The following is a 23,788-nucleotide window of genomic DNA, read 5'->3' as shown; positions in this document are numbered from 1 at the left end:
CGTACACGACACGGAAAAATTAGCGCCCGGCGATCGAGTGGTTAGCTCAATCTGTGGACCGTTAAACTAGTGATCCCGTTGGCAGTCGTGTTGGGAGATAAGGCTTCCTGAGATAGAAGCGAGAAGAGGTGTTTGGATGATCTGGTGAGACTGCATCAGCCCCTTTGTAGGGAGAGGATGTCCCTCCTCTTGATGCAGTCGTCACGACTGCCAGCCAATGTGGCTGGCGTAATGTTATTGGGCTTCTGAGGACTACGCAGAGGGGCGTACCCCATAGTGAGATACCGAACAAATGTTTGAAAGAGAACTCTCAATATACGATTTATCAGCTTTAAAGTTCACATGTATGATGACAGTCTCTGCCCGTGGCTGCAACACATCCTGCGGCTCATGCACACCCTGGTGCTGCAGCTCAGCCTGAGGCTGTGGCTTAAATTATACCTGTATTTTCACACAGACGTGTTTGACGTGTCCATGGACATATGCAAGTTAAGTGGTAGTATGCCATGTCAATCACAGTACGTAGCAACAGGACGAAACCAAAATGGCTGATTCACTGTCTGAAAAAAGAAATGATTGGTGACAATGGATTCATCAAATGACACTCAATTAAAACACAGTATATAACCTAACAGTTGTGGAGCCTTACTCCTGCATCATATACAGTGTTGGTGTCTGATGTGCATTCTTGTCTGCTTGTATTGGGTCATGTCGTCACTATTTGGAAATGCTAGCCAAACCATAACCTATAATATATTTTACATAACCTTTGCCTTTATCCAACAGATTCACCTACAGGTGACCTCACGCTTGATTGCACTGCCAAGTCCTGCAAAACCATGGTCATCTGGTTGAAATGCTTTGTTTAAGGCAGTCCCGGATGATGCTGCAGACAAATTTTTACTCAACATTCACAGAAAAAGTTCTACAGAGTATGTGGGACAGTAACCAAAATGACCAGTGATACTAGACTCTAGATTCTGGTCTTGCATTACTTGGCCTGCAACTTTATTCAGTTGCCAAAAAAAAAGAGTTAACACTGTTGTTTCTTTTTATTACCAGATGCAGTTTATGTAACCTGTGGGGGAGGAGTCTTTCCAGTCTGAAGATGATTTACAACAAAGTCAAATATCCAGGCAAACCTACTGTTTGCTTCTAATGAACTCACCTCTCTGAAAAAGGATACCCCAAACAAGACGTGTTGAATAAACCATACTGACTAGGAGCGGCTGTGACCATCTCAGAGAGGCATCACAGTGGACATTGTGCCCATTTAGTCATGTCTAAGTCATGGAAGGAGAAGAGTGTGAGCTGCCATTCAAAACGATATGGACATGGATTAGCCTTCACTGTATCCTGGTCTAAGAGGAACACAACACCCAAAGGGAGAGCTTTCTGACATCCCTGTTTATGTACCTAAAAAAAAAAAAGTTGGGTTGTTGTCAAATTGTCGAGTTGCCTTATGTTCCTCTTTCTCCAGGTGAGGCTACGAGAGTCACTTCTTTTTATTATCAATCATGATTAACGTATCCCAGAGTAGGAAAACCATGTCAGCTTCTCTTTATACCACACAATTTTCTTTTTTCTTTTGTATGTATTGTTTGCAGTACATTCCTTGTGTATTGTTTGTATTTATTTATGATTACCAACAGAGAGGATCATTTAAAAACAGGTATATGACTGGTCACTGACCTTCTCCTTCTGGAAGGTCTTCAGGTTTATACATAGGTATGAGTGCTTGTAGAATTGGATTTTGAGTGAGACGATTTGTTTGAAAAAGAACTTAATATAAAGTTTAAAGAGCTGAAATGTTTTGTTTTGGGGGACTGAATATTTTCTGTACTTGCAGGATGGTGACTCAAGGGCTCAGACTGAAGATGTGTGTGAACATAATAATTAACAGTCAAATTGGTGGGGTGGGTTTCTACGAATAACACGTTGGATAATTTTTCACATCAGCAGAAGCACTACATTTTGTGATTGAGGCAGCATTAAATTGGAAAGGAATCTGCATTTATGCTTTGAAGCTTTTGGCGTGCCGTTGATTCTTGGATTTACAAAGCTCCTGGCTGCCCTAATCCCACGTGAATGTGCAGGGTCCCTTTCATGCTCGGATCGTGTTTCCATAGGTGAGCACGAGGGCATTAAGGACAATGTGGGGGGCATAGGAGTAGGGGCAGTTTGAATGTGCAGGAGAATATAGCACTGTTGATCGGTGCTTAGTGTATATAAAACTAATCCTGCCATTTACAGGACTGCAGGAATATGGTCTGAACATAAAAGTGGCCCTTACTTCATTTACTGAGCATATTTGCTGTATCGTCCCTGCAGATTATATTTTTGTTTGGTTTGATTTTTCCAATAAAGTGCAAGCTTCCACACTTCCTTGGCCCTGTGGTTATTTATAGTTATATATATGCTTTATAGATCGCAATATTTGTTCCTTGCCTTGACTTGTTGATGGAAACTGTCCTTTGAAAAGCAATCTGAACTATAATGAAGAAAATATTTATGACTTGTACTTTGCATGATGTAACTATACATAGAAAGCTTGGGAAGTTGTGACAGACAAGATTTTTGTTTTGTTTTTAAAAAAAGACTAGAGGTAAAAAGTCTAAGGAGCAGAGTCTGACTGGTATAAGTCCACCTGCAGAAACCCTGAATCCCAAAATTCCCATTATCCAACTTAAAGCATATTTTTGTGAGGCAATACCCAGGCTAGTAAACTCCCGCCCACATTCACTTTACACCCCATTTCATGACTTATATCCGTTCTGAAGTTGTCACCTCACAGCCCCAGCTGAGTTAACCCTGAGTGTCATATCTGTGAAAAACTCCATAGAGATGTAATGGTGCATAAGTTGCTTCAGAGCCACAGTGGACAGTATAACTGTTTTCAAACGAATTTAATTACTGGAGTGGAATTAAATTTGTGAAACGTCAACTCTGGGTAATTAGTGCTGAGGGGTCCTCAGACTCAGAGTCCTGCCCTTCATCATTCTGGATACTTCTGCTGTTGTCCCCACAGGTGCAGTAGCTCATCTATGTGCTATCCACACACGGGGGGATCTTGATTTAAAAGACACATCCTGCTTGGCGAAGCCTCTCAAACGGCAACAAGAAGATTCTTTGTGGTGCTGCCACTTCCCCTTATTTTGGATGCAGCAGTAGAAAGATGCAAGTGTGTGTTTGTGTGAGACATTGATGTTCATGACAGAATTAATTTGTTTTTTAATGAAAGCTTTACTGTTGAATTGAGGCATCTTTTACGATGGCCAAGAAGGCCACACATGTTGCAACTGCCCAGAAGGTTCTGATTGGGAGAAACGGTTGTGACTTCTGAAACTATGTTTTAAAAAATACAACAAAGGAAACAAATACACAAATTATGCAAGTAAAAAAAAAGTCACTACCAAACCTTTGCTGTCAACATTTCACTGTCACATGCCAAATGTTGCTAAGTGCTACTCATGGTGATTCATGTTCATCTTTTTAACTGACATTACAAAAGTAGCAGTTCTAGACCGTACTCTTTGTTAAGTGTCTCGAGATAACTTTGGTTATGATTTGGTGCTATACAAATAAAATTTGATTGATTGAACATTTATAAGGAAAAAAAACAGACAACGTAGCAGAAAATGAATCAGATTGTGGCGACAGTTGCCTTGTGTGTGCAGTGTTTTTGGTTTGGATTTTTGATTGGGCTATAACTAACTGTTATGGCCTCTACAATTTTCTGTGCTAGTAACCCCAGGGTGTCTATCTACAAGGGAAAGGTATGTATAGTTTTTATTTTTATTATTATTATTGTCACTGTTATTATTTATTTTGTCATGTTTTTTTATCCTTTTATTGCCCCCATATCTTTTTCCTCATATTATATTTACTTAAGGTTTATATTTTTTTATCTCTATTTTTAATTGACCTCTTTGTGTGAGCTGCTTGTTAGAAGTACAATTCCCCTGTGGGGGAACAATAAAGCTTATCTTATCTGGACTGGGTTAGCCTTGGAGCTAACTAGCGGCAAGCAATGCATTTCCTTTCTCATTTTCACTCTTCAGTTTTCTGTCTACTTACACCATGTATTAACAGCAACAACAAAATGAAAACAAAATGTTTTGGAACAAGGGAACTGATGCTGAGCTTGTTCACTGACACAATGAGCTTGGGCCTATTCTAGGAAGCGAGTTCAAGATACCCAGGGTATCTTCTGGTTATCTGGCTTCAGTAACCCTGACAAAGGTGATCACGCTATTATTATCAACTCAATAAGTCAACCCGGGGTTTCTATGAGTGCGTTCACATAGAAGGGGCATTGTTTGGATCGTGTGACCAATCTAAACACGGGCAAGTCTGCCGTCAGCTAATCGGGATATGTTACAAACTCTGAGCAAACTACACTGAACAAAAATATAAATGCAACACTTTTGTTTTTGCTCCCATTTTTCATGAGCTGAACTCAAAGATCTAAGACTTATTCTATGTACAAAAGGCCTATTTCTCTCAAATATTGTTCACACATTTGTCTAAATCTGTGTTAGTGAGCACTTCTCCTTTGCCGAGATAATCCATCCACCTCACAGGTGTGGCATATCAAGATGCTGATTAGACAGCATGATTATTGCACATGTATGCCTTAGGTTGGCCACAATAAAAGGACATGGAGATCGTCAAAAGTCACAGGAAACTGAGCCCAGAGGAGATAAGAGGAGAGCTCCAGAAGGGGCTGTTTCAGGAGCTAAAAGAAGTGCTGGAGAAGCGCAGGAGACAAGAAGAAGAAAGAGAGAAAGCAACTGAAAAATTGTTAAAAGAAACAGAGAATTGAGGTGGAGAGAAGTCATTATACCTGTGGTCCTGGTTGTCGTCTTATTGTGTCATTATACCTTTCGTCCTGGTTGTCATCTTACTGCGTTATATACATGTCATCCTGACGTGTCATCTCACTTTCGCATTACACCTGTCATCCTGATGTGTCAACTTACTGCGTTATTATACCTGTCATCCCGATGTGTAATCTTACTGAGTCATTTTACCTGTCATCCTGATGTGTCATCTTCCTGCGTCATTCTACCTGTCATCTTGATGTGTCCTCTTACTGCGTCATTATACCTCTCATCCTGATGTGTCATCTTACTGCGTCATCATGCCTGTCAACCTGATGTGTCATCTTATTGCTTCATTATACCTGTCGTGTTGTCATCTTACTGCGTCATTATACCCGTCATCCAGATGTGTCACTTTACTGCATCATTAAACTTGTTGTCCTGATGTGTCATCTTACTGCGTCATCATACCTGTCAACCTGATGTGTCATCTCACTGCGTCATCATACCTGTCATCCTGATGTGTCGTCTAACTGCGTCATTATACCTGTCGTCCTGGTTGTCGTCTTACTGTGACATTATACCTGTGGTCCTGGTTGTCATCTTACTGAGTCATTATACCCGTCATCCTGATGTGTCATCTTACTGCGTCTTTATACCTGTGGTCCTGGTTGTCGTCTTACTGTGTCATTATACCTGTGCTCCTGGTTGTCATCTTACTGCCCATTATACCTGTCATCCTGATGTGTCATCTTATTGCGTCATTATAACTGTCCTTCTGATGTGTCGTCTTACTGCGTCATTATACCTTTCGTCCTGGTTGTCATCTTACTGCGTCATTATAACTTTTGTCCTGGTTGTCATCTTATTGCGTCATTATACCTGTTGTCCTCATGTGTCAACTTACTGCATCATTATACCTGTCATCCTTCTGTGTCATCTTACTGCATCATTAAACATGTCGTCCTGATGTGTCATCTTACTGCGTCATCATACCTGTCATCCTGATGTGTCATCTTACTGCGTCATTATACCTGTCGTCCCGGTTGTCGTCATACAGCGTCATTATACCTGTCGTCCTGACGTGTCAACTTACTGCGTTGTTATACCTGTCATCCTGAGGTGTCGACTTACTGCGTCATTATACCCGTCATCCTGATGTGTCAACTTACTGCATAATTATACCTGTGGTCCTGGTTGTCGTCTCATTGCGTCATTAAACCTTTCGTCCTGGTTGTCTTACTGCGTCTTACTGCGTCATCCTGACGTTTCATCTCACTTTGGCATTATACCCGTCTTCCTGATGTGTCGTCTTACTGAGTCATTATTCCTGTCATCCTGATGTGTCAACTTACTGCGTCATTATACCTGTGGTCATGGTTGTTTCTCACTTTGTCATTATACCTGTCATCCTGACGTGTCGTCTTACTGCGTCATTATACCTGTCGTCCTTGTTGTCGTCTTACTGCGTCATTATACCTGTCATCCTGATGTGTCATCTCACTTAGTCATTATACCTCTCATCCTGATGTGTCGTCTAACTGCGTCATTATACCTGTGGTCCTGGTTGTCATCTTACTGAGTCATTATACCCGTCATCCTGATGTCTCATCTTACTGTGTCATCATACCTGTGGTCCTGGTTGTCATCTTACTGCATCATTATACCTGTGGTTCTGGTTGTCGTCTTACTGTGTCAATATACCTGTGCTCCTGGTTGTCATCTTACTGCCCATTATACCTGTCATCCCGATGTGTCATCTTATTGCGTCATTATACCTGTCATCCTGTTGTGTCAACTTACTGCGTCATTATACCTGTCCTTCTGATGTGTCGTCTTACTGCGTCATTATACCTTTCGTCCTGGTTGTCATATTACTGCGTCATTATACCTCCTGTCCTGGTTGTCATCTTACATTCGTCATTATACCTGTGGTCCTGGTTTTCATCTTACTGCTTCTTAAGACCTGTCATCCTGATGTGTCATCTTACTGCGTCATTGTAACTGTTGTCCTGGTTGTCATCTAACTGCGTTGTTATACCTGTCGTCTTGGTTGTCATCTAACTGCGTCTTTATACCTGTCATCCCGATGTGTAATCTTACTGTGTCCCATACCTGTCATCCCGATGTGTAATCTTACGTCATTATACCTGTCATCCCGATGTGTCATCTTACTGGGTCATTATACCTGTCATCCTGATGTGTCGTCTTACTGCGTCATTATACCTGTCATCCTGATGTGTCATCTTACTGGGTCATTATACCCGTCTTCCTGATGTGTCGTCTTACTGAGTCATTATTCCTGTCATCCTGATGTGTCATCTTACTGGGTCATTATACCCGTCTTCCTGATGTGTCGTCTTACTGAGTCATTATTCCTGTCATCCTGATGTGTCAACTTACTGCGTCATTATACCTGTGGTCGTGGTTGTTTCTCACTTTGTCATTATACCTGTCATCCTGACGTGTCGTCTTACTGCGTCATTATACCTGTGGTCCTTGTTGTCGTCTTACTGCGTCATTATACCTGTCATCCTGATGTGTTGTCTTACTGCCTCATTATACCTGTCATCCCGATGTGTCGTATTACTGCGTCATTATACCTGTCATCCTGATGTGTCGTCTTACTGCCTCATTATACCTGTCATCTTGATGTGTCGTCTTACTGCCTGATTATACCTGTCATCCCAATGTGTCATCTTACTGCATCATTATACCTGTGGTCCTGGTTGTCATCTTACTGAGTCATTATACCTGTGGACCTGATATTTCGTCTTACTGCGTCATTATACCTGTCGTCTTGGTTGTCATCTCACTGCGTCATTATACCTGTCATCCTTATGTGTCATCTTACTGCTTCATTATACCTGTTGTCCTGATGTGTGGTCTTACTGTGTCTTTATACCTGTCATCCTGATGTGTTATCTTACTGCGTCATTGTAACTGTTGTCCTGGTTGTCATCTAACAGCGTTGTTATACCTGTCGTCTTGTTGTCATCTTACTGCGTCATTATACATGTTCACAAATTGTCTAAATCCGTGTTAGTGAGCACTTCTCCTTTGCTGAGATAATCCATCTTCTTCACAGGTGTGACATATCAAGATGCTGATTAGGCAGCATGATTATTGTGCAGGTGGGCCTTTCGCTGGCCACAATAAAAGGCCACTCTAAAATGTGCAGTTTTATCACACAGCACAATGCCACAGATGTCGCAAGTTTTGAGGGAGCGTGCAATTGGCATGCTGACTGCAGGAATGTCCAACAGAGCTGTTGCCCGTAAATTGAATGTTCATTTCTCTACCATAAGCCGTCTCCAAAGGTATTTCAGAGAATTTGGCAGTACATCCAACCGGCCTCACAACCGTAGACCACTTGTAACCACACCAGCCCAGGACCTCCACATCCAGCATCTTCACCTTCAAGATCGTCTGAGACCAGCCACCCAGACAGCTGCTGCAACAATCGGTTAGCATTACCAAAGAATTTCTGCACAAACTGTCAGAAACCGTCTCAGGGAAGCTCATCTGCATGCTCGTCATCCTCATCGGGGTCTCGACCTGACTGCAGTTCGTCGTCGTAACCGACTTGAGTGGGCAAATGCTCACATTCGATGGCCTCTGGCACTTTGGAGAGTTGTTCTCTTCATGAATGAATCCCGGTTTTCACTGTACAGGGCAGGTGACAGACAGCGTGTATGGCGTTGTGCGGGTGGGCGGTTTGCTGATCGAGTGGCCCATAGTGGCAGTGGGGTTATGGTATGGGCAGGCATATGTTATGGACGACGAACACAGATGCATTTTATTGATGGCATTTTGAATGCACAGAGATACCGTGACGAGATCCTGAGGCCCATTGTTGTGCCATTCATTTACGACCATCACCTCATGTTGCAGCATGATAATGCACTGCCCCATGTTGCAAGGATCTGTACACAATTCCTGGAAGGTGAAAACATCCCAGTTCTTGCATGGCCAGCACACTCATCGGACATGTCACCCATTGAGCATGTTTGGGATGCTATGGATCGGCGTATACGACAGCGTGTTCCAGTTCCTGCCAATATCCAGCAACTTCGCACAGCCATTGAAGAGGAGTGGACCAGCATTCCACAGGCCACAATCAACAACCTGATCAACTCTATGCGAAGGAGATGTGTTGCACTGCGTGAGGCCCCGAACCCCCCCAATACAGTAAAACTGCACATTTTAGAGTGGCCTTTTATTGTGGCCAGCCTAAGGCACACCTGTGCATTAATCATGCTGTCTAATCAGCATCTTGATATGCCACACCTGTGAGGTGGATGGATTATCTCGGCAAAGGAGAAGTGCTCACTAACACAGATTTAGACAAGTTTGTGAACAATATTTGAGAGAAATAGGCCTTTTGTGTACATAGAAAAAGATCTTAGATCTTTAAGTTCAGCTCATTAAAATGGGAGCAAAAACAAAAGTGTTGCGTTTATATTTTTGTTCAGTGTATGACATAAGACAGATAACAAGAAGTAATCCAGACTGAGATCCACTCAGCTGCAGCAGCTGAATGCAGGAAGGACAAATAGCAAAAATTCACTGGCTGTAAATCTGTTAATAAAGTCTATAATATCACTGCTCCATCATCAGAGTACCATGTACTGACTATAATGATTCTTGTGTACTACATTAAATGAATGTGTTGCACAGATGTATTTTTTTGCTGTTTAGACTGAGACTTATTCCTTCGGCCCCAGCTGTATCCGGACATACAGAGCAAATAAAACTAAATATAGAACCACAATTTCAAGCAGAAATAATGCTTTTTTTTAATAACTTATACAGTGGATATAAAAAGTCTACACACCCCTGTTCAAATGCCAGGTTTTCGTGATGTAAAAAAATGACAGCAAGACAAATAATTTCACAACTTTTTCCACCTTTAATGTGACCTATAACCTGTACAACGCAATTGAAAAACAAACTGAAACCTTTAAAGGGGAAAAATACAAAATAAAAAACTTAAAAGAACCTGGTTGCATAAATATACACACCCTTAAACTAATACTTTGTTGCAGCACCTTTGGCTTTTATTACAGCACTCAGTCTTCTTGGGTAGGAGCCTATCAGCGTGGCACATCTTGATGTGGCAATATTTGCCCACTCTTCTTTGCAAAACCGCTCCAAATCTGACAGATTGCGAGGGCATCTCCTGTGCACAGCCCTCTTCAGATCACCCCACAGATGTTCGATGGGATTCAGGTCTGGACTCTGGCTGGGCCATTCCAAAGCCTCAATCTTATTCCGGTGAAGCCATTCTTTGGTTGATTTAGATGTGTGCTTTGGGTCATTGTCGTGCTGAAAGATGAAGTTCCTCTTCATCTTCAGCTTTCTAACAGAAGGCCGAAGGTTTTGTGCCAACACTGACTGGTATTTGGAACTGTTCATAATTCCCTCCACCCTGACTAAGGCCCCAGTTCCAGCTGAAGAAAAACAGCCCCAAAGCATGATGCTGCCACCACCATACTTCACTGTAGGTATGGTGTTCTTTTGGTGATGAGCAGTGTTGTTTTTGCGCCAAATATACCTTTTGGAATTATGTCCAAAAAGTTCAACCTTGGTTTCATCAGACCATAACACATTTTCCCACATGCGTTTGGGAGATTTCAGATGTCTTTTTGCAAAATTAAGCCGGGCTTTGATGTTTTTCTTTGTAAGATAAGGCTTCCGTCTTGCCACCCTACCCCATAGCCCAGACATATGAAGAAGACGGGAGATTGTTGTCACATGTACTACACAGCCAGTACTTGCCAGAAATTCCTGCAGCTCCTTCAGTGTTGCTGTCGGCCTCTTGGCAGCCTCCCTGACCAGTTTTCTTCTCGTTTTATCATCAATTTTGGAAGGACGTCCTGTTCTTGGTAATGTCACTGTTGTGCCATATTTTCTCCACTTGATGATGACGGTCTTCACTGTGTTCCATGGTATATTTAATTCCTTGGAAATTCTTTTGTAGCCTTCACCTGACTGATATCTTTGAATAATGAGATCCCTCTGATGCTTTGGAAGCTCTCTGCGGACCATGGCTTGTGCTGGAAGATGTGGCAACACAAATGTCAGGAAAAGCCTACTAGAACAGCTGAACTTCATTTGGGGTTGATCAGAGGCACTTTATTTGGTGACAGGTGTGTGCTGACTCCAATTTAACATGAGTTTGAATGTAATTGGTTAAATCTGAACTCAGCCACATCCCCAGTTATAAAAGGGTGTGCACACTTATGCAACCACATTATCTCAGTTGTTTATTTTTACTTTACCTCCCTGAAAGATTTCTGTTTGTTTTTCAATTGCGTTGTACAGGTTATAAGTCACATTAAAGGTGGAAAATGTTGTGAAATTATTTATCTTGATGTAATTTTTTTACATGACAAAAACCTGGCATTTGAACAGGGGTGTGTAGACTTTTTATATCCACTGTATGTACAACAAGTGGGAGGCTTCAGTGCTGTGATCAGTCTCTATTGTATAGCAGTATAGCTGATAATCAGTAAAGCACGATGAATATCTTTAATAAATATGTTTCATAAAATCAGTGTTTTACTGCTCTCTCCATGTGCTGTGTAAAATAACGTTACTCTACTAGCTAGATAGCTTAATCATTTAACAGCTGCATTTAATCTGCTAGTTACTAGTTACATAATGCTTTTTATAGATATTTATTCAGCACCTATTTTCTATTTATTTTACTAATGCATGAGTGTGTATGTTGTTATAATGTTATATACAAAATAATTTCATTAATCACTTGAAGATTAACAACAAAGTGCATCAACAGGTCGCTCAGAGAGGGACAAAATTACTGTAATAATGATATAATTAAAATATTCTCGACGCTCTGCACGGCTTGTGAATCTATGTAAATTGTCCAGTCTCTTATAAATTGCGGCACCTTAGTGTGTGATTGGCGGCATCACCCAGACATATTCCACAGCATTACTGTATTGCCTGATAGGGACAAGGAGGGGTCCACCATATCTACCACCAGTGTGTTTGTAGCATCCATGGGTTGATGAGGATGCCGGCTCCATCAATGCTGTCTGTGTGTGTGGCAGCTGCAGGTGTTATGGCTCCATCCCACCTGTCTGCATGGCACATGGCTCCATGAAGTGTGTCTGCACCCAGGAAGGCCCATTCACAGCTGTGAACAAACAAAACCTTCATCAGTCTTCTTAAACTTTAGAAACAAGATAGTGTTTTATTACTTATATTGAATGACTGTCTTATAAAGTAATTTTACATATAAGAAATTAATGTTGCTTAACAATCTGTGATGTCGTTACATTGGCAATAATACCAGACAGCTGTTGGAGATTATTGAATATTTTGAGTTAAATAATGAAGCTGGGTTAATTTTTATTTCGCTGATTTGGAGGAAGCCTTTGATATGGTTCAGTTAGAATTATTTTTTTAAAGTTTAGGCTTTTTTAATTTTGGCGAATCCTGGGGTTAGAATGTTATATAATGACACCAGTTGTAGGATTATTAACAATGGATACATCTCTAAATCCATTTCTTTATCAAGAGGAGTAAAAGAAGGATGCCCTTTGTCACCATATTTATTTATAATGGCTATGGAAATACTAGCCATTCAATCAATCAATCAATCAAATTTTATTTGTATAGCACCAAATCATAACCAGGGTTATCTCGAGACACTTTACAGAAAGAGCAGGTCTAGACCGACTCTTTGTTAAGTTATTTAAAGAGAGGCCCAACATGAATCCACCATGAGTAGCACTTAGCAATTTGGCACATTGGCAAGGAAAAACTTCCTTTTAACAGGCAGAAACCTCGAGCAGAACCAGACTCATGTTGAACAGCCATCTGCCTCGACTGGATGGGCCGAAAATGGGATAGAAGGAGATGCAGGATAGAGACAGGCAAAGAGAGCAACAACAACATATGTTCTTGTTACCACAACAACATATGTCCTTGTTACATGAACAACAACAGACACATACTTATGGTTACAATGCCAATAATATTGGGAGACTAGGGTGAAGATTGGCTAAATAAATAAATAAATAAATAAATTAGCGAGAGAAGCAGAGTAATGATAAAGGCTGAGGTAATCGTAATTGTAACAGTTGAAGTCAACAGGTCTACTATTAGCATTAGCAGCAACAATAATGATACTATGGGGAAGGCTGATGTTAGTAGTTGTTGCAGTCGAGCAGGTCCACAGCAGCAGGTGGTCTGCAGCAACGATCCTCAGGAACCTTCAAGACAAGGGAGCACAAGAACTCCCGGGAAGATATGTGGTTAGTAATGTTAATGGGACCAGAAGATACAGAGTTAATGAGCTGCATTAATATGACAGAGAGAGAGAGAGAGTCAGAGAGAGAGGAAGAGAGAGAGAGAGAGAGAGAGAGAGAGTCAGAGAGTCAGAGAGAGAGAGAGAGAGAGAGAGAGAAGCTTGGTGTGGCAGATCCCCCCGGTAGTCTTAAACCTATAGCAGCATAACTATGGGCTAGTCCAAGCCTGAGCCAGCCCTAGCTATAAGCTTTATCAAAGAGGAAAGTTTTAAGTCTACTCTTAAAAGAAGAGAGGGTGTCTGCCTCCCGGACCTTGACTGGTAGATTGTTCCAGAGGAGGGGGGCCTGGTGAATTGAAGGCTCTACCTCCAACACTACTCTTAGAGACTTTATGTACCACAAGCAGGCCTGCATCCTGGGAGCGCAATGTTCTAGAGGGGTAATATGGCACTATGAGCTCTTTAAGATATGATGGTCCCTGACCATTAAGAGCTTTGTAAGTAAGAAGAAGGATTTTAAATTCTATTCTAGATTTTACAGGAAGCCAGTGCAGAGAGGCTAATACAGGAGAGATGTGATCTCTCTTCCTAGTTCTTGTCAGCACACGTGCTGCAGCATTTTGTACCAGCTGCAGAGTTTTTAGTGACTTATTAGGGCAGCCTGATAGTAACGAGTTACAATAATCCAACCTGGAAGTAACGAATGCATGGACTAGTTTTTCTGCATCGTTTTGAGACAAGATGTGTCTGATTTTTGCTATGTTGCGAAGATGAAAGAAGGCTGTCCTTGATATTTGTTTTATGTGGGAGATGAAGGACATATCCTGATCAAATAGAACTCCCAGATTCCTAACAGTAGTGCTGGATGCCAGGCTGATGCCATCTAGGGCAGCTATATCATTAGAGAAAGAGTCTCTAAGGTGTTTTGGGCCGAGCACAATAACTTCAGTTTTGTCTGAATTAAGTAGCAGAAAGTTTCTAGTCATCCAGATCTTTATGTCCTTAAGGCATGCTTCTAGTTTAGATAGCTGATTGGTTTCGTCTGGCTTCATAGATAAGTATAATTGAGTATCATCTGCATAACAATGAAAATGAATGGAGTGTTTCCTCATGATATTACCAAGAGGAAGCATATATAAGGTAAAAAGAATCGGTCCGAGCACAGAACCTTGTGGAACTCCATGACTAACTTTGGTTTGCATAGAGGACACATCATGATTCATTCTTTCAAATTTACGCGACATTTGCTTCAAGTTACGAGTTTCTGAGTCATACCATGGAGCTAGCCTCTGTCGTTTAATAATCTTCTTTTTTAAGGGGGCAATCGAGTCTAGAGTACTTCTCAGCAAACCTGCAGTACTATCAACAAACTGATCAAGCTGAGAGGGACTAACATTAGCATAAGAGCTTTCTGTAGTAAACAGATGTGGTAAAGAATTAAAAGCAGCTGGAATTGTTTCCTTAAATTTAGCTACAGTCCTATCAGACAAACATCTTGTGAGTACATTTTTGTTAACTGGAGAGTAGTCGGTTAATAGGACATCGAATGTTACTAAATAGTGATCTGATAAAAGAGGATTTTGTGGGAAGACAATTAAGTTTTCGGTTTCAAGGCCATAAGCTAGAACAAGGTCGAGGGTGTGATAAAGCGGTGAGTAGGCTGGTTTACATTTTGAGTGAAACCAATAGAGTCCAAAAGGGACATAAATGCCATGCTAAGACTATCATTGTCAACATCTACATGAATATTGAAGTCCCCTACAATAATTATTTTATCTGAACTCAGGACTAAATCTGATAAAAACTGAGAATTCAGTTAGAAAATCAGAGTATGCGCCAGGAGGGCGGTATACTATCACAAATAAAACAGGCTGTAAAGTTTTCCAAGCTGGGTGTGAAAGACTCAGAACAAGGCTTTCAAAAGAGCTGAAACTAAGTTTTGGTCTAGGGTTGATTAGAAGACTAGAACTGAAAATAGCTGCCACTCCACCACCTCGACCAGTATCTCGAGGAGTATGAGTATTAAGATGACTGGGAGGAGTGGATTCATTTAAGCTGACATATTCTTCCTGACACAGCCAAGTCTCAGTTAAAGAGAGTAAATCAATATGATAATCTGATATCAGATCGTTCACTAATAGAGCTTTAGATGACAGGGATCTGATATTTAACAGACCAGATTTAATTCTCATATTTTTTGGCATAACTTCGGTTGTTGTTTTCATTTTTATTAAATTTTTTTGATTTACTCCTTTTTTATTTGAGTTTGAATTAACTGTAATAAAAGGCCTGGGTTGGGGGGCAGACACAGTCTCCATAACATTAACATTGTGGCTGGGAAACTGCTCACAGGGAAGCTCAGAGGAGTGTGTAGGACTACAGCTCTGCCTCCTGGTCTCAACTCTGGTTTGTCAGGTTTTACGACTAACAAACTTAGCCATATTACGAGACAAAAGAGCTGCACCATCCAAAGTGGGATGAATGCCGTCTCTTCCGATAAGACCAGGCTTTCCCCAGAATGTCTGCCAGTTATCTATGAAGCCCACATCGTTTGCTGGGCACCACCTCGACAGCCAGCGGTTGAATGATGACATGCGGCTATACATGTCATCACTCGTCAGATTGGGCAGGGGTCCAGAGAAAACTACGGAGTCCGACATTGTCTTTGCAAATGCACACACCGACTCAACATTAATTTTAGTGACTTCCGATTGACGTAACCGGGAGTCATTAACGCCGACATGAATTACAATCTTATCAAATTTACGATTATCCTTTGTCAGCAGTTTTAAATGTGACTCGATGTCGCCCGCTCTGGCCCCAGGAATACATTTCACTATGGCCGCTGGCTTCGCTAACTTCACGTTTCTGACTATGGAGCTGCCAATAACCAGAGTTGGTTTCTCAGCGGGTGTGTCGCTGAGTGGGGAAAACTTGTTCGAAACGTGAAGTGGTTGGTGGTGAACCGTGTGCTTCGTCTTGCGGCTATGCTTCCCTCTGAGAGTAACCCAGCCACTGCATCCCGGCTGCTCGGGAGTTGCCGGGGGAGAAGCTACGCTAGGTCGGCCCGCACCGGCTACTGGCCCTGGGGGCTTGCTGCTGATTACAGCAGCTAGCGATGCTTGGTTTTCCAAGGTGCGGAGCCGCGTCTCGAATTCCGTGATCCTCGCCTCCATAGCTCCAAAAATACTACATTTCATACAAGTACCCTTATCCGTAAAGGAGGTCGAGGTAGAGCTAAACATCTGACACACCGAACAGGGCAGATCAGGAGAGCAGGAGGGAGAAGGAGAAGACATTTCAATTGATTAAGCTAGCTGCTAAGCTAACGGCTAAGCGAGTATAAAGTTAAGGGTTTAGCAGATATGACGCTAATGCAACAACGAGAGTGCTTGATGAAAACTAGTGTAGTGTTTAAGTACACAGCAGCTGAATAACCACAGTGATGATAATTACAGCAGATTAATCGATTTAGCTCGAGCTCTAGCAGCAGCTACAAACAGCACAGAACAACACAGTAGCAGCGAGAAAACAGGAAATGACGCAATGACGCAATACGCTCACCTGACGCAATACGCTCACGCCATTAAAGGGAGGTCTAACCTGTACATAGAGGGGCTGAAAGTTGGGAATAAATAAACAAAGATTTCAATGTATGCAGATGATACTAGTTTGCTCTTGAGTCCAAAACCCTCTTGTTTGCAATGTCTTCTATCAATCAATCAATCAAATTTTATTTGTATAGCGCCAAATCATAACCAGGGTTATCTCGAGACACTTTACAGAAAGAGCAGGTCTAGACCGACTCTTTGTTAAGTTATTTAAAGAGAGGCCCAACATCAATCCACCATGAGTAGCACTTAGCAATTCGGCACATTGGCAAGGAAAAACTTCCTTTTAACAGGCAGAAACCTCGAGCAGAACCAGACTCATGTTGAACAGCCATCTGCCTCGACTGGATGGGCCGAAAATGGGATAGAAGGAGATGCAGGATAGAGACAGGCAAAGAGAGCAACAACAACATATGTTCTTGTTACCACAACAACATATGTCCTTGTTACATGAACAACAACAGACACATACTTATGGTTACAATGCCAATAATAGTGGTAGACTAGGGTGAAGATTGGCTAAATAAATAAATAAATAAATAAATTAGCGAGAGAAGCAGAGTAATGATAAAGGCTGAGGTAATCGTAATTGTAACAGTTGAAGTCAACAGGTCTACTATTAGCATTAGCAGCAACAATAATGATACTATGGGGAAGGCTGATGTTAGTAGTTGTTGCAGTCGAGCAGGTCCACAGCAGCAGGTGGTCTGCAGCAACGATCCTCAGGAACCTTCAAGACAAGGGAGCACAAGAACTCCCGGGAAGATATGTGGTTAGTAATGTTAATGGGACCAGAAAATACAGAGTTAATGAGCTGCATTAATATGACAGATAGAGAGAGAGAGAGAGTCAGAGAGAGAGGAAGAGAGAGAGAGAGAGAGAGAGTCAGAGAGTCAGAGAGAGAGAGAGAGAGAAGCTTGGTGTGTCAGATCCCCCCGGCAGTCTAAACCTATAGCAGCATAACTATGGGCTAGTCCAAGCCTGAGCCAGCCCTAACTATAAGCTTTATCAAAGAGGAAAGTTTTAAGTCTACTCTTAAAAGAAGAGAGGGTGTCTGCCTCCCGGACCTTGACTGGTAGATTGTTCCAGAGGAGGGGGGCCTGGTAATTGAAGGCTCTACCTCCAACACTACTCTTAGAGACTTTAGGTACCACAAGCAGGCCTGCATCCTGGGAGCGCAATGTTCTAGAGGGGTAATATGGCACTATGAGCTCTTTAAGATATGTTGGTGCCTGACCATTAAGAGCTTTGTAAGTAAGAAGAAGGATTTTAAATTCTATTCTATATTTTACAGGAAGCCAGTGCAGAGAGGCTAATACAGGAGAGATGTGCTCTCTCTTCCTAGTTCTTGTCAGCACACGTGCTGCAGCATTTTGTACCAGCTGCAGAGTTTTTAGTGACTTATTAGGGCAGCCTGATTGTAACGAGTTACAATAATCCAACCTGGAAGTAACGAATGCATGGACTAGTTTTTCTGCATCGTTTTGAGACAAGATGTGTCTGATTTTTGCTATGTTGCGAAGATGAAAGAAGGCTGTCCTTGATATTTGTTTTATGTGGGAGATGAAGGACATATCCTGATCAAATAGAACTCCCAGATTCCTAACAGTAGTGCTGGATGCCAGGCTGATGCCATCTAGGGCAGCTATATCATTAGAGAAAGAGTCTCTAAGGTGTTTTGGGCCGAGCACAATAACTTCAGTTTTGTCTGAATTAAGTAGCAGAAAGTTTCTAGTCATCCAGATCTTTATGTCCTTAAGGCATGCTTCTAGTTTAGATAGCTGATTGGTTTCATCTGGCTTCATAGATAAGTATAATTGAGTATCATCTGCATAACAATGAAAATGAATGGAGTGTTTCCTCATGATATTACCCAGAGGAAGCATATATAAGGTAAAAAGAATCGGTCCGAGCACAGAACCTTGTGGAACTCCATGACTAACTTTGGTTTGCATAGAGGACACATCATGAACATTAACAAACTGAGATCAATCTGATAGATAAGATTTAAACCAACTTAGTGCAGATCCTGTAATGCCAATTAAATGTTCTAATCTCTGTAACAGGATGTGATGGTCTATCGTGTCGAAAGCGGCACTAAGATCTAACAGGACGAGTACAGAGAGAAGTCCTCTGTCTGAAGCAGTAAGTAGATCATTTGAAACTCGCACAAGGGCTGTCTCAGTGCTATGGTGGACTCTAAATCCTGACTGAAAGTCCTCAAATAAACTGTTGTTATGAAGAAAGTCACATAATTGATTAGCGACTGCTTTCTCAAGGATCTTTGAGATAAAAGGAAGGTTAGATATAGGTCTATAGTTAGCTAAGGTGCCTGAATCTAGGGTAGGCTTTTTAAGAAGTGGCTTAATTACAGCTAGTTTAAAAGACTGGGGTACATAGCCCGTCGATAAAGACATATTGATCATATCTAGTAAAGAAGTGCTAATTGAGGGAAAGACTTCCTTAAGCAGCTTGGTTGGAATCGGGTCTAAAAGACAGGTTGATGGTTTAGACGAAGATATCAGAGAATTTAGCTCAGGAAGGTCAATTGGAGAAAAACAGTCAAGGTAAACATCAGGTTTTTGAGCAGTTTCCAAAGATACATCTGCACCAGTTAACGGCAGGAGGTTACAAATTTTGTCTCTTATCTTTAGGATTTTGTCATTAAAGAAGCTCATGAAATCATCACTGCTGAGGCCTATAGGAATACTTGGCTCAGTGGAGCTGTGACTCTCTGTCAGCCTGGCTACAGTGCTGAAAAGGTACCTGGGATTGTTTTTATGTTCTTCTATGAGGGAGGAGTAGTAGACACCTCGAGCATGCCGTAGGGCCTTCCTGTATTTATTAAGACTATTTTGCCAGAGTAAACGAGACTCTTCTGTTTTGGTGGATCGCCACATTCTTTCAAATTTACGCAACATTTGCTTCAAGTTACGAGTTTCTGAGTCATACCATGGAGCTAGCCTCTGTCGTTTAATAATCTTCTTTTTTAAGGGGGCAATCGAGTCTAGAGTACTTCTCAGCAAACCTGCAGTACTATCAACAAACTGATCAAGCTGAGAGGGACTAACATTAGCATAAGAGCTTTCTGTAGTAAACAGATGTGGTAAAGAATTAAAAGCAGCTGGAATTGTTTCCTTAAATTTAGCTACAGTCCTATCAGACAAACATCTTGTGAGTACATTTTTGTTAACTGGAGAGTAGTTGGTTAATAAGACATCGAATGTTACTAAATAGTGATCTGATAAAAGAGGATTTTGTGGGAAGACAATTAAGTTTTCGGTTTCAAGGCCATAAGCTAGAACAAGGTCGAGGGTGTGGTTAAAGCGGTGAGTAGGCTGGTTTACACTTTGAGTGAAACCAATAGAGTCCAAAAGGGACATAAATGCCATGCTAAGACTATCATTATCAACATCTACATGAATATTGAAGTCCCCTACAATAATTATTTTATCTGAACTCAGGACTAAATCTGATAAAAACTCTGAGAATTCAGTTAGAAAATCAGAGTATGCGCCAGGAGGGCGGTATACTATCACAAATAAAACAGGCTGTAAAGTTTTCCAAGCTGGGTGTGAAAAACTCAGAACAAGGCTTTCAAAAGAGCTGAAACTAAGTTTTGGTCTAGGGTTGATTAGAAGACTAGAACTGAAAATAGCTGCCACTCCACCACCTCGACCAGTGTCTCGAGGAGTATGAGTATTAAGATGACTGGGAGGAGTGGATTCATTTAAGCTGACATATTCTTCCTGACACAGCCAAGTCTCAGTTAAAGAGAGTAAATCAATATGATAATCTGATATCAGATCGTTCACTAATAGAGCTTTAGATGACAGGGATCTGATATTTAACAGACCACATTTAATTCTCATATTTTTTGGCATAACTTTGGTTGTTGTTTTAATTTTTATTAAATTTTTTTGATTTACTCCTTTTTTATTTGAGTTTGAATTAACTGTAATAAAAGGCCTGGGTTGGGGGGCAGACACAGTCTCTATAACATTAACATTGTGGCTGGGAAACTGCTCACAGGGAAGCTCAGAGGAGTGTGTAGGACTACAGCTCTGCCTCCTGGTCTCAACTCTGGTTTGTCAGGTTTTACGACTAACAAACTTAGCCATATTACGAGACAAAAGAGCTGCACCATCCAAAGTGGGATGAATGCCGTCTCTTCCGATAAGACCAGGCTTTCCCCAGAATGTCTGCCAGTTATCTATGAAGCCCACATCGTTTGCTGGGCACCACCTCGACAGAACTGTGAGGTTGTCAGGCTGCACCGATCCAATAACATAATTTTTCAGCCCTGCATAAAATCAACCTGTTTAACTGGAAATCAATTACAACTACACATAGCTACTGTGTTAAAGCATAGAAGAAGAGCTAAAGTCTGGCCTATAATCATGTGACAAACAACAGTGGGGTGCATATTTAGAGAGGGTTTTTCCTGATCCAGGCAAACATGATAGCAGTCAAATCACATCCATACAGAGTTATTCGTATACAGCTGTTATCTTTTAGTCTCACACCGGTATCGAATCAGTACTTCCTACATTACATTATATATCATGCGTCTTTAAATTCATAATCTTGTGCAACAGAAGTTCTTACTACATAATAACTGTCAATACTACTGTTTATTTACTGACAAGTTTGTACTGTATTTTTAGAGCTTTCTGGCACTATAATTTCCTTTGGGATTAATAAAGTTCTGTATCTTATCTTATCTCTTATCTGCAGCTTAGCAAATGCAGGTATCAAAATCAGTATCGGAAAGGATTAAATGGTATTAAAACTCTTTTTTTATCAGTTGTAGTGTTGCTGTTTCAGTTGTGTGTGAGCAGGGTGTACTTACATAGTTATGGCTGGTGGACCACTCAGGGTACAGCAGACTGTGGAGATTTCTTTCCACTTCGGCCAGATCATAACATGCAGCCTTTCCACTGTGGACAGATGACAACACACAGTCAGAAATCACAAACACAAGCATAGGAAAAAACACAGAAAATTGGACACAGATTACATTAATTAGTGTATTCTGCTGTGCAAACTCCCACTGGACATTTTATCCTAAAATGCTCAAAATAAAAGTTTGATTTGTTTTTTTGTTTTTTTTCATTGTGCTGCGTTTCTTCATGCCGTCTCTTTCTATAGGGAAAAAAACATGAGTCATCCTAGTTTAGTTATGTTGTTGATTTGTATTTTGGTGTTTCGATTTTATTTCCTTTTTTCCTCACTTTGTCTCTTGTTGTCATGAGTTCTTATTGTTTAGTTTGTATATTGTGTTCCTGTCTTGGTTTAGTCTGGTTTAGTTGTGCATTTCATTAAGAGAATTTCCTGTTTTACTTTGTAGTTCTGTCAGTCCTGAGTTTGGTTCCTAGTGTTTCCTGTTTTATTTTGTAGTTCTTGCCCCTTGTAGGTCTTGTCTTGTTTTTTTTTTGTCAAAATCTTTTTTTATTGAGATACAAACGAGTTGTTCATGAAGCGCAGTGCTGATCAGTCACTGACATTAGAGGATGTTATAAATAAACACCAAATACAGCTAGCAGTCACATATACAAAGGAAAAGTGAGAGACATGCATACAAGGGGGAAAAAAAGAACTATTAACTGCACATGGTAAGTTAGTGAAGCATGGACAACAACAGCCTGTGTTACTGTTTAACTTTTTAGGTTAAAGAAAATATAAAGGTAAATAAAAACAATAAACAAAAAAAACAAAAACAAAAATCCATTATAAAACAATCCCTACCCTGTCACTGCCAGTGATGACGTGAAATGATTTCCCCAGTCCCATTAAAGACCTAGTTGTACATCTAAGAGAGAGAGATGATGAAGCTGCATCTGAATCATGGTTTTAAAGGTTGTGTACAGAGTTCAGAAAGGGTCCCCAGATTTCAATAAACTGCGCACTTGAATGTTGGAGTGAGAATCTTATTTTCTCTAGCTGTAAGCAAGCCATAACTTCTGCCAACCATTGTGCATGCGTGGGCGGGGTAGTGTCTCTCCATCTGAGCAGCACGGTACGCCTGGCCATTAAGACTAGGGCATTGCCAGTACATATGAACAAGTGATGCTTCTGCATTCTTGCATTTGTCACAGTACGGGTCGATGCCGGGATAGAAACGAGACAGTTTGACTTTAGAGATATGAGCTCTGTGAACCACTTTAAACTGGATTAGGCAATGGCGAGCACAGAGAGAAGTTGTGTTAATACGCTTTAGTATAGAGCCCCTATTCAGATAAAGACAGGCCCAAGTCTTCCTCCCGTGATCTTTTCAGTATGTCTGTAGTGTCCCGCTTTAGGTCTGCCACCATGCTATACAGCACTGAGATGAGTCTTTTACGAAATGGGTTCAGAGACAGGACCGAGTCAACAATGGTTGTTTCTGCTGACAAGGGGATATGGGAAAACTTTGAGATGAGAAACTGTCTTGCTTGTAAATATCTAAAGAAGTCAGACTTTGGTAGATTAAACTTTTTGCTTAACTGCTCAAATGATGCTAATTTATTGTCTATAAACAGATCTTTCAAGTGCATAATACCCTTCTTGTGCCATTCACGAAAAACAGAGTCATGCATAGAATGTTCAAAAGGTGGTTTGTTTTAACAGGGCTTGGAAGAGAAAATCTGTCTAGCCTAAAGAATTTCCTGAATTGGGCCCATATTCTTAAAGAGTGTTTAACCACTGGATTCTTAATGGAATTGAACGGAGGGAGAGGGAGCGACGATCCCAACAGCGCAGGAATAGACACGTTTTTGTTGGAATTTAGCTCCATTCCCACCCAGTCAGGGCAGTTGGGCTGGTTCAAAAAGAAAGACCAGAATGAGAAGCAACGCAAGTTGACAGCCCAATAATAGAAACGGAGATTTGGGAGAGCTAGACTGCCACTAGCTTTGGTTTTCTAAAAATGGATCTTATTAAGACGAGGATGTTTACCCTGCCATAAATATGATGAAATGAGTGAATCAAGTTTGACAAAGGGACAAAGATTGGTAAGGCCTGAAATAAATACAGAAACTTTGGTTGGATGTTCATTTTCACAACATTGATACGTCCCGTGAGAGATAAGGAGA

The 23,788-nt window shown here is 41.1% G+C and overlaps 1 protein-coding gene across 8 annotated transcripts in view; it reads left to right on the top strand.

Moving 5' to 3' along the window:
* The window catches only part of picalma (phosphatidylinositol binding clathrin assembly protein a), a 64,345-nt gene extending 61,964 nt beyond the window's left edge, over positions 1-2,381 (top strand). For all 8 annotated transcript variants that reach the window (XM_069667408.1, XM_069667400.1, XM_069667392.1 and 5 more), the window contains one exon: positions 1,063-2,381. In XM_069667408.1, coding sequence (XP_069523509.1) covers positions 1,063-1,077 — 15 coding nt within the window. In that variant the 3' untranslated portion in view covers positions 1,078-2,381. The remainder of the gene's footprint in view (positions 1-1,062) is intronic.
* The last annotated feature ends 21,407 nt before the right edge of the window (positions 2,382-23,788 follow it).

The sequence above is a fragment of the Semicossyphus pulcher genome, unplaced genomic scaffold, assembly GCF_022749685.1.
Source record: "Semicossyphus pulcher isolate SPU_LCO1_2020_fin unplaced genomic scaffold, fSemPul1.0.p SCAF_10, whole genome shotgun sequence".
In the NCBI taxonomy this organism is placed as follows: Eukaryota; Metazoa; Chordata; class Actinopteri; order Labriformes; family Labridae; genus Semicossyphus; species Semicossyphus pulcher.
Note: the sequence above shows the minus strand (reverse complement) of the source record. Positions and strands in the feature narration are given on the sequence as shown.